Below are 15,419 nucleotides of genomic sequence, written 5' to 3'. Positions count from 1 at the left end.
GGCTCCACCCCCATTGGGCATGGTCAGTGCCACAGAAGGAGACAAAGTGAATATCCCACTACAATTCCCCTTTTAGTCTAAAGAAAAGATTTAGGTTTGATACAAAACTATATACAAAACAGTGAATAAGAAACAAAGTGAATATCCCACTACACAAAACTTCACTCTTCAGCTTGTGGTAATGTTGACCTGAACAAATCCAGCACACTGACAGTCACGTAGAGGCAAGAAATACCCAATTACATACAGTGTGTCATACTTGATAACGACAGTCACTAAATGTGTTTAGAATCTATACTTTCTGTATGTGTGTGGCGCATATGAGGATGATTACATATCTACTATTCTACTCTTCCTGTGTGTGTGGCACAAAAGGGGGTGATTACATATCTACTATTTTATACTTCCTGTGTGTGTGTCCCATATGGACATGCCTACCTATCACTATTTGCATTTTCCTGTGTGTGGTGTTGCAGGCACTCATGCATGCAAACGCAGAGGTGAAAGGAGTATGTTGAGCATCTTCCTCTGCTTCTCTCCACCCTTTCTTCACTTTGAGACAGGGTCTCACTGCACTGATGCTCACCCTTTTGACTAGTCTGGCCAGCAAGCCCCCAGAATGGACCTGCCTCTGACCTCCACTGCTGCAGTTCCAGACATGTACCACTGTGCTCAGGTTTTTCTCTGGATGCCAGGGTTTCCAACTCAAGTCCTCAAGCAAACACTATTACCCATTAAACATTCTCCCTAACCCCTGCTTTTCATTATTAATTAACTAATTAATTACAGTTTTGATAGAGTCTTGTGCATCTCAAGCTAGGCTTGAACCAGATATGTAGTGGAGGATGACCTTGAACTCTTGCCTCCTTGAGCCTAAGTACTGGGGTTAGAGGTGTGAGTTACCACAGCACACTTGACTTTCATTGTTATCTAGTGTGAATTCTGCTTAAAAACATATTTACTGTAAAAACAAGTCTTTTCAAGGCATCTCCATCAAGGGGTCGCTCCTGACAAGCCTGCATGGCTAAGTATGTGGTAGGTACATGTTGTGGCCACACAGCTCTGGGGAGGTATCCTCTCCTTCTCTGAGTAAGGCTTGACTATAATTGTTAGTAATTGTTCACCAGCAATGATCCTATTTAACACACACACACACACACACACACACACACACACACACACACACACCAGCATCGAGCTCATGGAATCCACAGGGACTTCTGCTGTTTCTCTGATGCCATGTCTACCATGCCCACTTCTCAAATGAGGGCGACGAGGGATGGAGGTGACCCCCATTCAAGGTCACAGGAGGCCGAGGGTTGATTCCCCTAGGTGTCTCCAAGCTCAGTGAGGAGCCAGACTTGGCTGGCTCTACCCTGAGGAGAGACTGCAAGGATCGGAAATCATTCCTGCAAACCCATCAATCCCATCAATGGTGGGTCAGAGTTGACCTCACCAAGCTGTTTTTCAAAAAGGCAAAAAGTGCAGCTAACAGGATTAACTGTCAGCTCAGCCCCACCTGATGAGAAATCTTTCCATTTCTTCTGCCCCTGAAGGTCACCCATTCTCTGCTGGAAGTCTAGCCATTAGCCCCAAGTTCCCAAGTTTGGAGACAGTGCTATCCTGTCTTTGATGACAGACCCCTCCCCCATCACCAAGGCACAGGCTTTGCGTGGGGGGTGGCAATATCCCTTCTCTCCCAGTCCATCGATGGGGCATGCAGATTCCCACAGATTTATCATCCCCACTGGCTGCTCTGTGCCCTCCAGATACTTGCCATTGTAGCACTGACTTAGGTTTCCCATAGTCAACTCCCTTTTCCATGTGTCTGTTTAAAAAGAAGACAGGAGTGTTTGAACCTCAGCATGTGTCTGCATCACCGTAGTCTCATTAAAGTCAGAGCAGGCCCCTCTGTCAGTGCCTTTCTTCTCTCTCTGTGTTAATCAACCTATATTATTTGTAAAGAAACAATGACTTCACTATGATGTTCACAAGTGTAAATAATGTATTTCCATCAGTTTCATCGTTCTCTTATCCTCCCTCCCCTGCTGATACCCTCCACAGTCTCCATTCTACTTAATTTAAATATAGATTCCGATAATGAGAAGACAATGTGATTTGCCTTCCTGAGTCTGGCTTATTTCACTTCAAATGATGACTCCAGTTCTGTATATTTTCCTAAAGATAACATAATTTCATTCTTTCTTTAAGGCTGAATAATATTCTTCTGTGCTACACAACATTTTCCTTACCTGCTCATCTGCTGGCTCTATATTTATCTACTGAGACTAGAGGAGCAGTAGATACTGATGTACGGGTGTCTCTGTGACATGCAGAGCTGGATTCCTTGGGGTACAATTCAAGAGTGGCATAACTGGGTCACATGGTTATTCTGGTTTTGTTGTTTTGCAATGCCTTCATGCTGATTTCCACAGTTGCTGTAGTAGTGTATAGTACACAGCTCCCAGAGTCCTGTAGTGTCAGGTGGGGTCCGAGCCTCTCTCCCCTTCACCAGTTCCCAGTGCCTCTCTGTATAGCTGGCCAAGACGTGAATTTAGATCTGATGGAAGACCAGAATTGACCCCCACAAAAAGATGAGCAAGGGAGGGTCCTTGAGGGATTGGGGATCCTCCAAACAGCACAGGAGTCACTCTGATGGGAGGGTCCTGGGGCACAGTGAATTGTTCAAATGACACAGAGCAGTTATCTTTATGGAGTTGAGGGCTCTAATGTCCCCCACTGCTGTCATCTGGTGCCACCCTAGCTAGGAGGAGAGGGTGCTCAAGGCAAAGGCAGTCCTTTGAGTGCTGAGCCGTGGGTATGGGTAGCTCAGATCCCGGGGCACAGACCTGGGCAGAGACATGGGAGGGTGTCTGGGTGGGCACAGAGGGAGGAGGTGGGGGTAACGGGAAATCCACAGAGAATCACTACACAGAACATGCTGGGCCTGAGGCTCACCCTCCTTTTAAAAATTGACAAGCAGGGGCTTGGGTTATGATGTAGTTGGTAGAGTACTTAACACGCATCCCTGGGTCAGTTTCTAGGACCACATAAAATTAGGCATTGATGGTACATGCCTGTATTGCAAGCATTTGGGTTGTGGAGGCAGGAGGATCAGGAGTTCAAGTCCATCCTGGGCTACATAGCAAGTTGGAGGCCGGCCTAGACTGCAAGAGATCCTGATCCCCACCATACACCCAAAATTGAGAAGTGTTAGAAAGGTTTTAAGAATACGTTATTAGTATCACAGAGGAACCTTTGGATGGCGGTAATGAGAAGTTTTAGAACAATGGGAATTAAACTACTTCTTCATTCTTTGGTTCAACCCAATGTTTTGATCTTTGTGAGGAAATAGAACTGTGCCACCTACATCTCAGACACTGCTTCAGGGGACTTTTCTCTGCCTCTTGAGAGTGAGGTTGGTTCCTTGGGGGCAGAGCAGGCTCTGGTAACTAGGGCATCACTAGGCAGTCAGATGAAGTACAGAGGGAAGCATACCTTGGTCTGGGGCATGAGGTTGGGTTGTTGAGGATGGAGAGTCTGGTACTTGTACCCCAGAACTAGGCTGGGGTGATTGGCTAGATTCAGCTCTTTATTTTCTGGTTGAACTCTGGAGCACACACACGAAGCCTCCACCCATTTAACCCAAAGGAGCTACGAATAATAACAGGCTGGGCACAATGACACACTATTGTAACCCCTGAACTATGGAAGGGGAGTTGGAGTGCTGGGCCAGCCTGGGTTATAGAGTAAGACCTTATCTATGAAACATAAGCAATATAATAATAGCAGAAATTATAATTGTCATGCTAAGAGTAGCAACAACACTCATAATGAAAGTAAACAGCAGGCATTCATTACAGACCCAGCAATAAGGGACCCTGGGTCCCACCTATCTTCTAGCACCCTTAGAGGCACCTGGAACCCTTTCTGTTCACCTGTCAGAACATGCGTTTCTCTGTGCCCTCCAGCAAGGTTGACCAGTGAGAATTGCAGTAAGGCCCTGGTTGACATGGCTCTGAGACATTGCTTCCCAATGGTGCCACCACAGGTCAGACAGCTCAAGACAATTCTTCCACTGAGTGCCTACCCTCCTGTCTTTCCTGCATCCCCACATCTCCTAGTCACATTTCTTGAGGACATTTCCTTCATAAAGGATTGCAATGACTACTGCTCTGGGTAATAGTCTTCTCCTGGGTCCTCCTCCCAGACAACTATTGCACAGAAGAAATCATTGAGGTTCTGAGTGGGCCCCTGATGGCCAGTGAAACAGTGTGGATTTGATCCTAGGCCTCTTGGACCCACAGAGGTTCCTGGGCAAAGACAGAATGGCTGGCCCCCTCAGAACTCTGCTCTGCTGTCTTTAGAGCTAAGGAGGGGAAGCACCTAGTCAGAGGCACAGTCAAGCACAAAGAGAGAATGAGCCCATGCATACGAACTGGTCAGCCCACTTTCTCTACTCATACAATCATCCAATCCAGGACCCAAGGATTGAGTCCCACTTTTAGGCTGCTCTTCTCACATCAATTTACATTACTAAGAAAAATCCCTCACAGGCGCACCTACAGTCTAGCCCAATTCAAGAAATTCCTCATTGAGAGTCTCTTCCAAGCTGGTTCTAGATTGTATCAAGTTGACTGTTGACTGTCCTCATCTTCCCAACCTTGAGCCAGGTTTCTCTTTTCAACTGGCTCTTATGGCTATTTTGTGTCCAGCTCTCATAAGACAGAAGAGTCTTGAGTCCATCTCCAACCTGCCAGGCTTGACTCATAATTGTCTAACACATCAGTGTGGCTTGGATGGGAATTCACATTGGGTGGGTCTCCATTACTACTATTTATTCTCTGTCCCCTTCCATGGATCCACACATTCATTCCTCCCCAGTGACTCCATCTTTAGTGTTGACCTCAGTCAGAAGCCCCTAAGCCCCCTTCCCAGAAGTCAGCTTGTTCCTTCCACATAACAGCACCAGCAGATGAGTGAGAGACCATGGCCCTCACTGGGCTGACTAGAGTCTTACACAGTACTAAGAAGCCATTTATCCCCCAGCACAGGCCCCACAGCTCTTAGTATTACCCCACTTTATAGAAGAAGAAACTGAGACACAGAGTTCATTCCCGGGGCCCTAGTTGGGTGGCAAAAAGCTTGGGCTGACTAGATATGAACTGCGTGCTTAAGACATGGTCCTGGGATGGGGGTCTGCAAGGAATCCATAGAAACCAGAATAAAGCAGGTGCTGTACAAGTGACAAGCAGACAGGAAGAGGAGGGAATGACAGTGTATAAACAGGAAGACAGCAGCCATCCCTAAACTGGGTAGCAGTGCTAACAGCCCAAGATGGGTCGAATCGGTAAAAGAAGCCATGGCAACTCAAAAGAAGGGTGGAGGAGTAGCATCCTTGAAGAAGGGCTGATTCCAGTTTCTCACAGGAACCCTGTGAGCTTCCCTCCTGGTTCACCTCAGTGACATCATGCTCAGAGTCCTAGAGAAGGGCAGTGGCAGGTCATTTCTAGGCCAATGGTGAAATTAGGTCAGTCACCTGTATGCAGGAGAACAGGCTCACAGCAGAGCACAGCAGCTCCTGGGAGAACCATGGGCCACAGCCATGGGCCTGGCAGTGGTGGCTTCTAGAAGAAGGCAGGGCAAGATACAAAGGAGAGTGCAGAGCAGGTAAAGACATAAGCAAGGTTTGAGCTCAGATAATGGGATTAGGGATGTTTGTCGCTCAGGTAACAGAGAATCTCCCTGTAATGGACTTAGCAATAGAAAGTTTGCCCATGTAAAGCCTGCAGTAGGGTGATTCTCAGGGCAGAGAGGAAGGGACTCAGTAAAAGCACCTCACATGGCTCTGCCCTGTACCTGCAGTGTCAACTTCACCCCACACTGGTCCCTCAGGGTGCCACAGCCCAGGAAAACCTAGAGCTGAGCTTGGGTTTGCATTGACCTGCTGTTTTCAATGGATGATGCTAGCCAGATTGGGTGGACTGTTGCTCACCTGCTCCTGCCTCACTCTCCAGGGGTGCTGTGGCTGTCGGTGGTCTCTGAGGTGCTCTACATCCTTCTGCTGGTGGTCGGCTTCAGCCTCATGTGTCTTGAGCTCCTCCACTCCAGCAGCGTCATAGACGGGCTCAAGCTCAACGCCTTTGCTGCCGTCTTCACGGTGCTCTCAGGTAAGGAATATGGAGACCAATACCAGAGGACAACTGCTCATCACCTCCTTTTCCTCAGTACCAGGGGATGCTGTGCACCTGAACCTGGGTGCATCCTCTGTGAGGATGGAAGAGGGCAGGCTATTGCATCTTCTCTGAGCCCAGACCTACCATTTATAAATGTCCACAGCATGCAGACACGAAGGTATGGTTTATAGTGACAAGCATACCTAGGGCTACTGTGTGGTGCTTAGGTGAGTGTGAGGTGCAGCGGGGACATTTGTTGGATTTGGGCATGAGACCAGGAAGTAGTAGGGAGGGGTGCATGGAGGGGGCTCTCACAGGGCTACAGAAGAGGATTCCCTTCTGTCTGAGGTTGCTGCTTAGTGGCAGAGCACTTGCATAATGTACATGAAAACTCAAGTTCCATCGCTAGCCATGGAGACCAGGAAAAGAAGAAAGATAGAAGGAAAGAGGAAAGGAAGGAGAGAGAGAGAGGAATGAAAGGAAAGTGTCCATTTGAAGAGAAGATTTCTTCCCTCTTGACCCCCCCCCCACCTCACCATAGGATGCAGAGAGATGGAGAAAGCAAGAAAAGACCTTTGGCCCAAGATGCATAGTATCTCCAGATCCAAGTCAGAGTGCTGAGCAGACAGTGCTCTAGAAGAGTGTTGTCACTGTCCTTGGCACTGGCCAGCCATGCTGGCTGGCCTCTGAGAGACATCGGTTCCTAAAAGCCACTTGCAAATTGAATTTCTATAAACCTGACAATCCCATTTTTCATGCTCTGGAAGAGCTGCCATTGAATGAAATGGAAGGAAGAAGCCTTTGACAAGGGACATAATCGCCTCTAATTGAGGTATGTATAGAAACCAGAGGGATTTCTCGAAGAACAGAGAACTGAACTCAACAAGTTACATCCCGCTCCCCAGATCAAATGCACCTAGGGACCTAGGGAATTCCAGCAAAGGAGAAGGGTTTAGCAATGCACTAGCACAGCATCTGGCTCCCTCCAGTTCCCTGCTGCTCTCAGCTGAGACCCCCTCCTGCCCTTTGCTTCAGTATTTTATTCATTTACTCAGTCAACATCCACTGAAGGTCTGCTGGGTTCTAGTCACTGGCCTGGGGGGAGGGGTGGGGAATGAAGGAAAAGTATCTGTTCCTGTGAAGCTTGCTGTATTGAAGATAGATGTGAAGTTACCATGATGTGTCCCGGGCACTTCCCTGTCCCAGGCAGGAGAGCCATCCACACCTATCCAGGGAGTGTGATGCTGGAGGAGCCATGGAGGCAGGACTTGGGAAGCAGACTGTTTCCTTGACAGACAACCCAGGGAGGGGCTTGTGAGGAATCTAATCTAGGGGCTGCAGGTATTCAGAAAGGCAGGAAGGCAGAGGCAGGAGAGAAAGGTGCTGAGACTATGCTGGTAAGCTGGCGAGGACCTTGCTGCTTTGTAGCGGCCTTCCCAAGTTCATCCTGCAGGCAATAGGGAGGGAGTCAGGGATCAGTTCAAAGCAAGGGGATAAAGGAGCGACAGGATCAGGTTTGCACAGGGGATGAGTTCTGAGTTCAGGGTAGAGCCTGGGTGGAACCAACCAGAGTAGCTTGGCTGTAGGGAGCTGGGTACATGCAGACCTGTCATCCCAACCATTGTGGCAACTGAGATACAAGTACCAAGACTAGCCTGGGCTACAGACTGAGTTCAATGCCAGTTTGGGTAACCTAGTGAGACTCTGTTTTAAAATAAACGTTTAAAAGGGTGCTACGAGCATGTTTCCCCACCGGCCTGGTCCCACAGCTGCCGTCAGCCCCCGAATAACACACAGAGACACTGTATTAGATATAATGTTGTTGGCCTATTACTAGCATTACTTATTGACTAGCTCTGTCTTAAATATTAACCCATTTCTATCAATCTAAGTATTTCCACGTGGTCTATCTTACTGGACAGAGGATCGGACCTCTGTTCTCTCAAGTCCTGCATGTTGAATCTCTTCCTACTTCTCCCGGAAACCTCCTTGTCTCCTCGTCTTGCCTATCTTGTTTTCCTATTGACCAACAGTGCTTTATTTATTAACCAATAAGAGGAACATATTTACAAAATGTCAGCTCCCATCAAAAGGGGAGCTGGGGCTATAGTTCCGTGACAATGCTTTGCCTAGCACATATGAAGTGTCAGGGGTCGGGTGGGGGGTGGGTGGAGAGGCACAGAGAGACTGGGTATAGAGACAGGGAGGCTGCTGTGGAAATCGAGGTGAGAAATAGTGGATTCAGGAGATTAAAACAGGCACCCCCCTCCACTCAGAAGGTGAGGCCCCCTAGGCATTTGAGGCACTGAAGGAGCAGCCATTAGGGAATGGCTGAAAGGCGAGGTCAGGCTTGGAGTCCACAGAATTCAGAGTCTGTGAACCGGTTTGGAAAACAATTTATACCCTTATTTCTGCAGCTTGTAAATGTCACTTGTCATTTCCCCACACCGTGGTGATGGGGCAAGTACTGGGACGCAGTGACCTGCAGCACCCATCCTTTCCTCATCCCACGACAGGTGTTCTGACAGTCTCCAGAGCAGGGCGCTTATTAGGCATCCACCAAATCTGGTTTAACGTGTTCACAAAACAGCGTGCATGCTCCCACATGAAGAGTCCAGTTGCTTTGTTAAATGCGTTCCCCAAAATCTGTTCCCTCTGTAATTGTGTGAGTTCAATTTACACAGTTGAACTACTGTTCAGAGAATGGATCCACAGGTCCAGAAGACCAGGGAGCCCCCGACTCAGTCCTGCACAGGTTCCTAGTTGGCCCTTGCCTTTAAACAGGCTGAGTAGTGGGATGCCTAAGAAGACAGGATCCAAGAGGGACATGGTCGGAGTGCTGGAGGGGCCTGGCTGTGCTTCTCATTCCAGCCAGCAACCGCCTCTCTCTTCCTTTCTTCCCCTCTGCCCCTCATCCAGGCACCTCTCTCCCTGCCCTGAAGCCTCCAGCCCACCACCTCTCTACTTTCTTCAGTCCAAACAAGTGCCCATCAGTTGTTAGCCAAAGCAGCTTTAATGGTTACATTGTCAACTGGACAGGATTTAGAGACAAAAGTCTAAGTGTTTGTGAGGGAGGTTTGGATTGGGCTAACGGAGGAGGAAGACCCAGCTTCACCTAGAACAACGCCATTCCACAGGCTGGGCTCGCAGGCTGCGTAAAAATGAGAAAGTAGCTGAGCGGGCATGTTCCCCCTGCCTCCTGATGCTGCATTGTGCTCCAGCAGCCATGGTGGACTGTACCCTCGACCTGTGAGCCTCAAACAGGCCTTTCTTTCTTTAAGTTGCTTTGGTCAGGAATCACAGAAATGAGGGAAAGCAGCTAACATAGTCGCCATCTCCATCTCTACCCCACTTAGCTTCTTCCACAAGGCCTCTGCCCATTAAAAACAAAACAAAACAAAACCAGGCTCTTCCTCCCAGCAGAGAGGCCCACTGCTGGAGCTGCAGTAAGCAGGCTGTCTCTATAACTCCAGACATCTGAACAAGTCGGGGCTCAGGTTGGTTAATTGACCTGCTCTGGGTGGCACAGCTGGCCAATCATGGCACTGGAATTAAGCCACTTCAAACTGCCTTTAAAGGGTCTGTACTGCTTTCCCAGAGTCATACTGTGGGTGTGATCACGTGAGAGGACAAAGAATTTTTTTTCAGTCAATCTTCAGAAAGCAGAAACTCAGAGGTTAAGAGCAGCCAGGTGAAGTGGTGGAAGAGAGAACGGTTTAACATTTATTCCTAGGAAACATTCCGGAGCAAAGCTATTACAAAGACTGGTGTCCCACCTGCCAATGGAAAGACTCGGAAAGCTGGATTGGGGTGGCCCCTCTAGGACTTTGGAGGGGTGGAGTGGATGTCAATGGGTCCCTCTGGGTGGGTAGGGAGCTCCCGAAGTCCAGGAAGACGGGCAGTACAGTCTGTACAGAAGCAAGGCCAGTGCTGACTCCCGGGGTGCGTTGGGCCCCGCCACCTGCTGAAGCAGATGAGACCAAGGTGAAAACGTTCCTGTGCTAGAGGAGAAAGCAGAGCCAGGCAGTTCTGATGCAAACACGTTATTAGGGTTAATTAGCAATTATGAAAATTAGCCCACTGATTATAGTTGCTCATGATGGCAGCATTATGGGGGAGACAGACTCCTGTGGGCCCAGTGTGACTCAGGCCCCTCTGAGTCTTCGTGGAAACCAGGCCTGACCTTGAGCTCTACCCTTGGCCTGCTTAGTCTGGTTTTAATAAGAATTTGTTGAATGAAATCTCCCACCATTAGCAAGGCAAGGTATCACATTCCTATGAACCCATCATTCAAGAAGTCGAGGCAGGAGAATTATGAGCTAGAGGCCAGCTTGCTGTCTCAAAGTAAGAAAGGATCCAACTGCATGGCACCAGGCTGGAGGGACATAACACTTCAGAATCCTAAGCATGCAATACATACCAAGGTGCTGTCTAGAGGGTGTCCTGTTGTTAGGGTTGGGCTGACTTCTCATAATGTCTCTAGCCAAAGTGTCTGCACGTCTGCTTCTCCAACGGTGGTACCACGCAGTGGGGCAAGCCCGCCACCAGCTCACTCTATCACTCCTCAGAGTATGGTGGTGAGGGCTGGGCTGATGTTTCCACTGTACAGGTGGGAAGCTGGCTTGTCTGCCTGGTGCCTGTCATGCTGAGCTGCCTGGAGCGAGGCTTAGCCTGGGACCTCAGGCTGCCACCATCATCTGTATTCCTAGCTGTCCTTGAATATACTGAGAGGTGGGTGATGGCTGTAGATAGCAGCCTTCTGCAGGCCGGGCCTGGCTCAAGGGCTCATGTGGGACCCACAGTGAAGCGTGTCAGGCCTAGGTGACTATCTGGTGTCTCTAATAGCAGTGATTGTACAGGTGGCGATCCTGAGGACTAGAATGGCAGCGTGGCCCCACTGTTTGCTCTGTGAACTTGCCGGGCCTCAGTTGGAGGAACTCACACAGTGCCCTCAGTTCAAGAGCTTAAATTTGAAGGGAAAAATCAAACTCATGAATAATTAAATGAGTGTAGTTAGAGGGAGGAGCTGTACCTCATTGAATAGAAAGGTAGTTATAGTTGACAATAATTGGATATGGGTTACATAGCAAAACCCTGTCAGGGGAAAAAGAAGGAGGAGGGCTAGGAGGAAGAGGGAGTCTGAGTGGGTCCAACAGAGGGCAGCTAAGTGTCGGAGGTGATGTATATCAGCTGTTACTTTTCTCGTTGCTGTGACAAACACCTGTAAAAGGAAGGTTTGTTTTGGCCTACAGTCCACCATGGTTGGGGAGTCATGGTGGCAGGAACGTGAGGCAACTGGTCCCTGTATCCACAGTCAGAATGGGGACAACGAATTCTCACTCCCTTTACCCTTGTCACCCCAGCCCAAGGAATGGCACCACCCAAATGTGGGGTGGGAGGTGACACCATGCTCTGCTAAAACTTTCTGGGAACATCCTCACGGACGTTTTTTGGACATTTGTTTCCATGGTGATTCTAAAGTTTATCAAGTTGACAATGAAGATTCACCATCGCAGATGGATGTGTCAACTGTCCTAATTAACACACCACATGCCCGTGATAGAACGTCACACCACCCCCAAAATGTACATTTAAAATAAAATAAAAACACTAAACCGAGGTCATGGCTCATTGGTTCAAGAGTCACCTAGTTCATTTCATAGCCTGGTTCCATTCACAATGTCACGAAAGGGTATGAATTATTTTAATTACAAATTTAAACTATACATTTTCCAAGAAAATATCAAATTTGTAAGAATGTCCCAGATCGTGTTGTATTTGTAATTATACAACTAAAAGTCAACCGAAGAGCCAGGAATCCTGTCAAGCATCTGAAATCCTAGGACTTGGGAGGTGAGACAAGAGGAGTGAAAATTCTAGGCTAACCTGTGCTACATAGAAAGCCCCTGTCTGAAAATAAAACAAACAATAAAAAGACATTTCAATCCTGCATTGATGAAGAAGCAGTGTTCAAGGTCTATGGAAACTGCAGGGTTTCTGGTGCCTGGGGGACTCATTCTACACTGGTTGCCCTTTCCCCACTTATGTAGGCTGAGTGGTGTTGGAGCCTCCTCTGTCCTCCAGGGAATGGAGCCTTAGCCCCAGAAAGACTGCAAGCAGGCAGGACAATTTCCACTCTCTTCCGGCTCCCGGAGAAAATGCAGCTGATCTAGGAAAACAAGCCATTTGGAAAATTCCTTCACATTCCAGCTCACTGTGGGCTTTCAGTAAGATCCACGTGGCATGAAGAGACACCTGTCCGTTTCCCTGGAAATAACCAGCTGTGTGAATTCAGCAACAGCCTATTTTGTTACATAACGAGAAAAGGAATTTTAGGGATAAAATAAAATTAACAAGGACTTGAAAGCTAGAGTTAGGGCAGTGTTTTCAAGGGGAGCTGTTGAGTAAAAGCACAGGGCCCAGGGAAGGGGAGAGGTATGGATACCACCAAGCGGGAGGGGGACTCGAACTCTGGATCTCGAAGGTTCTCCTTGCATTGCAGACACCCCTAGTCTGAGGCACTAGGTGGGAAAGAAAGAGTGGCTCTTCCACCCATCATGGGGCCTGGGGACTAGAATGCTCTGGGTCCACTCTGACTCATTTATAAACCCCTCACTGGGCTCTGGTCTGTGGGGCTAGTTATGAGCCCAGTCCCACCTCCTGCTTGTGACTGGGGTGGAGTGCTGTGCTCAGCCCCACCCTCCCTGGATGAGAGCCTCACATTCATTCTTGGCACTTACTTTGCTTTGGAAATTGGTGGGTTCATGGTGGCTTTAGTTCCCAGGGAGCCTAATTCCACTCTCTACTTCACCATCAAAACTCATAGGAACCGCCGCCCATAACCTCCACTGTTTGACCCTCAACTTGACATAGTTCACTGGGTCTCTTGCACACACCCCCAGAGTGCTCACAATTGCAGAGGGTGTCACATGGGGTGGCTCATGGCATGTCCTAGCACTCAGGAGACTAGGATGGAAGGATTATGAGTTTGAGGCTGGTCTGAACTATATAGAGCGACCCCGAATCAAAAAGAGAGAGGTAGAGAAGGAGGAAGAGGAGGAGGGGAAAAAGAGGAATGCTGTGTTAGTTACCTTCCTGTCACTGTGGCACACCATGACAGAAGCACTTCTGTGGTGAAAGCTCATTCTGGCTCACAGCTTCAGAGGGATTTCAGGCCAACATAGTGGGCAAGGCAGGGTGGAATAGCTCTGCCCATGGTAACAAGAATATGTAGCAATAATTTTTCACATCATGACGACCCAGCAAGCAGAGATGACAGGTCAGAACCTGGGTCAGGTACTACTAGTGACCTAATTATGCCAACCAGTCTCCACCCCCTAAAATTTCCACAGCCTGCAAAATCATGTCACAAGTGGGAGTCAAGCACTTAAAATATAAGCCTGTGAGGGACACTGAAGATTTAACTCATAACAATGCAGAGAATCCAAGTCACATAAATGAAAATTTGCATATTACTAAAAGTCTTTTGGTTGCAAATTAACAAGAACCTACTCAAAGTGGATGTAGGAAAAGAGGGTATTAGTTTGTTCATTAAATGGAAGTATGGGCTGAACAAGCATCAGGAACAGCCACGTCCAGGTTCTTAGAATGTCGTGTGCGTTAGAAGTCATTCTCCAACTCTGTCAGTATGGAAAAAAGGCTAGTCACAGGGGACTCCAGACTCAGGGAAGTCCCAGAGGTAGAAAGGCCTGCTCCTGGGGTTTCCTCCATGCTGTGGGCTTAGCACATGGAGCAAGCAGGGTCTGGGCAATGGTAGGGCCCAAAGGAACTAGCTGACAATAAATCCAGATGGGTTGTTAAGTCAGAGGACCAATGGAGCCAAGGGTCCCAGGAATAAGCAGTTCCTTCACTAAAAACTGAACATTTTCATCCCTGTGACAAAGTACCAGGGAGAAATAATTTAAAAGAGAAATATATATTTTGGCTCTTGTTTCCAGAAGGTTCTGGCTATGGTCTGGCTGGTTCCATTGTTTCCATCCTGTGTAAGGCAGAGTGTAATGGAAGAAGGGCATGCTGTAGCTTGTTGCAGGACCAATCTCATCATGGTGGCTAGGAGTGAGAAAGAGGGAACCAACCAGCCAGCCAGTCAGAGGACAGAGAGACACAGAGAAAGAGAGAGAGAGAGAGAGAGAGAGAGAGAGAGAGAGAGAGAGAGATTGGAGGAAGAGGCCAGGGCAAGATATAGACTCCAGGAACACACCCACACTGACCTACTTCCTCCAGTCAAGCCCTGTTCTGAAGTTTCCAGCAACTCCCTAGGTGAATATAAGCTGTGGGGACAGCTGATGTTCAACCCATAACATCCCACACTTAGTCCCAAGGATTTGTGGACATCTCATAATGCAAGAAGTGATTGTTCTACATTCAAGAGTTTACAAAGTGTTAATAGTTCCAGCATTGTTCAAAAGTTGAAGTCTCAAGTCTCTTCTGAGACTCAAGGAGATTTCTTAGTATGGGGTAGGAGTTTGAAAACCCAACAAAATGAGCCATAAAGACCCAGTCACACACTCTTGAGAGTCCATGCATCAGAATACATGTTCCTGTCCCAAAACTGGAGCGATAGGAAAACAACAGGCAACACTTGGCCCAATGAAAGGCCGAAGCCCAGCAGCCCAGATGCTGACTCCTGTAGCTGTTTATGGCCCTTGGTGGCATGGTGCAAACTCTGAAGACCTGTGCAGCATCAGCACCCCTACTGCCATACTGGCTGCGGTCCATTTAGTTTCTCTCCTGGGCTGCTTCTGTGGTTGGCCTCCTCAGTCAACTCTGCAAGCTTCTGGCATCTCCAGCTTCCCATAGTCTCCATTGGCAGCCCCACCCACCCTCACCCCCACCCCTACAGTTTCACGAGTCGCTCTCTCAGGGGCTGTCTTCAGGGAAACTGGCTCAGCTGTTCAATGCCTGTCCTTCTGGGCTTGCCTCTGAAGTCTGGGTGGAAGCCTGCATGTCCCTGCAACTCTTACATTCTGTGTGCCTGCAAAGCTAGCACTGTGTGGATGAAGCCAATGTCTGTCTGCATTTGAACAGTAGCCAGGCCACCTTGGATGGGCAGCTGAGTGCCTGGGTCCTGACTGGGTAACAGAGTGCTGTTTGCACAGCACTCTCCTTAAGGGATAGTCTTTTAGATGTCATTTCACTTTTATTCCCTAAAAGTGCACAGGGTCCTGTCAATTTCCAAGTTGTCCACAGACACCCTTCCTACTGTCCAGGTGCAAAGCCTCT

The 15,419-nt window shown here is 48.4% G+C and overlaps 1 protein-coding gene across 2 annotated transcripts in view; it reads left to right on the top strand.

The window, feature by feature from the left end:
* Positions 1-15,419, top strand: part of Gsg1l (GSG1 like) — a 184,777-nt gene that overhangs the window by 109,073 nt on the left and 60,285 nt on the right. For both annotated transcript variants that reach the window (XM_051192912.1, XM_051192911.1), the window contains exon 3: positions 6,018-6,170. In XM_051192912.1, coding sequence (XP_051048869.1) covers positions 6,018-6,170 — 153 coding nt within the window. The remainder of the gene's footprint in view (positions 1-6,017; positions 6,171-15,419) is intronic.

The sequence above is a fragment of the Phodopus roborovskii genome, unplaced genomic scaffold (assembly GCF_943737965.1).
Source record: "Phodopus roborovskii unplaced genomic scaffold, PHOROB, whole genome shotgun sequence".
In the NCBI taxonomy this organism is placed as follows: domain Eukaryota; kingdom Metazoa; phylum Chordata; class Mammalia; order Rodentia; family Cricetidae; genus Phodopus; species Phodopus roborovskii.
This window is presented reverse-complemented; position numbering and strand designations above follow the sequence as displayed.